The sequence below is a fragment of the Carlito syrichta genome, unplaced genomic scaffold (genome assembly GCF_000164805.1).
Source record: "Carlito syrichta isolate Samal-C Ts95f unplaced genomic scaffold, Tarsius_syrichta-2.0.1 Scaffold315782, whole genome shotgun sequence".
Classification (NCBI taxonomy): Eukaryota; Metazoa; Chordata; class Mammalia; order Primates; family Tarsiidae; genus Carlito; species Carlito syrichta.
Window position 1 is genome coordinate 106268 of NW_007259878.1, and position 1873 is coordinate 108140.

At 41.5% G+C, this 1873-nt stretch overlaps 1 protein-coding gene across 1 annotated transcript in view; it reads left to right on the forward strand.

Moving 5' to 3' along the window:
- Positions 1-1873, forward strand: part of NBEAL1 (neurobeachin like 1) — a 211707-nt gene that overhangs the window by 35536 nt on the left and 174298 nt on the right. The window contains exon 5 of the mRNA XM_008073238.2: positions 1551-1712. Within this exon, the coding sequence (XP_008071429.2) occupies positions 1551-1712 (162 nt within the window). The remainder of the gene's footprint in view (positions 1-1550; positions 1713-1873) is intronic.

The window sequence follows — 1873 nt, forward strand, 5'->3', positions numbered from 1 at the left end:
CCGCAGCCTCCACCTGCTGGGCTCCGGCAATCCTTCCGCCTCAGCCTTCCAAGTAGCTGGAACTACAGGCACGCGCTACCATGCCTGGCTAAATTTTTTGATTTATTGTAGAGATGAGGTCTTGCCTGCCCAGGCGGGTCTTGAACCTGCGGGCTCAGGCAGTTCACTCACCTCAGCCTCCCAAAAGCGGGGGATTACAGGCTGAGCTACCGAGCCTGGCTTGGCATAGGTTTTAAGAAGATACAGATTTCAGGCTAGAAACTCAGGGTTGTAAGAAATAACGTGTTTTTTTCATTGTCTTTGACTGTTTCTAAGCTCTCATCCTGCAGGCCGGTAAGTGTATCAGACTTTGTTATGCTTTGACTTTCCCTCTATTCCCAGAGATGACAGGGTTTTATTTAGTGCCACTGATTCTTGATGGGGAGGGAGGAGTTACTCTCTGGTAATGGTCGCGATGTGACCACAGGAGTGACCACCAGTAAATCCCTTGTACTCATCTGTAGCCCACTTAGAGCCAGCTTCTCTCTGGACACAGATTTATTTCATGAGGTCGAGTACTTCGGTGTCCTTGGGGAACTTCAGAGGTTAAATGATTAGCTCCATGTTACAGAAGCTTACCCAGAAACCATTTGTTATAAAATATTGCTCTATTACTTTTACTTATTTATTTTATTTATTTATTTATTGAGTCAGAGTCTCACTCTAGCGCCCAGGCTGGAGTGTAGTGTTACACTCACAGCCACCACAGCCTTGACCTGCTGGGCTCAGGTCATCCTTCTGCCTCAGCCTTCCAAGTAGCTGGAACTATAGGCGTGTGCCACCATGCCCAGCTAATTTTTTATGATTTATTGTAGAGACGATGTCTCACCAAGTTGCCTAGGCTGGTCTTGAACTGCTGGGCTTGGGCAATCCTCTCACCTTCTCCTCCTAATGTGCTGAGATTACAGGCATGAGCCATCACGCCTGGCTTGCTCTATTACTTAAAAAAAAAAATCTTCTCTTCATGCTCATGCTCAGGGTTCTACATTCATTGCCCCATTGCTCTCTACTTCTTAACCTTTCTTTTTTCCTTTTGCTGGTTATTTTTTTCTCCCTCTTTTGATCACATGGCTTAGGGAGTCTTTAGGTAGGTCATTAATGCTTAGTAAAGAACTTGACAAATATTAAAATAGCTGTAGGCACTTAAATTTTTTTGATAGTTATTGTTTCTTTTAGATGGTATGTATGCCGATATGCATAGTATTTGGTATACATAGTATTTCTGAGAAGAACTTTAATGTGTATTCTAAATATTTTGATTAAAAATAGTACAGTTGAAGATATGAAACAGTCTCTCTCTTTAGTAAGTCTCTACTGAAGTAAGACTAATCACTTTAATAATCTTCTGGTTACTAATCATCTGGTGGTGCCTTGCATATAAGAAGGCATAGAGTATCTGGAAAGAATAAAAGAGCTGTAGGATTTGGGCTGAAAATGCATTTCACTTAAGTGCCAGAGATTTTCTTCCTATATTTCAACAGCCTTTTTATTTTCTTTTCCTTATATTGTAGGGTAGATGATGTGCCTCCAGGAATATCTCTGCTTCCTGATAATATTCTGCAGGTTCTCAGGATCCAGCTGTTACAGTGTGTTCAGAAAATGGCAGATGGGTTAGAGGATCAACAACAAGCCCTGTCAATTCTGCTCGTCAAGTTCTTCATTATTCTTTGCAGGTATCTGGCAGAAAAATAATAAACTAGTTATCTGTTTTAAGATAATTGTTACCAAAATAATGATGATACATTTATTTTATTTTATTTTATTTTTTGAGTTGGAGTCTCACTCCGTCACCCAGACTGGAGTGCAGTGGCCACTCCCGGCCATCGCAACCTCT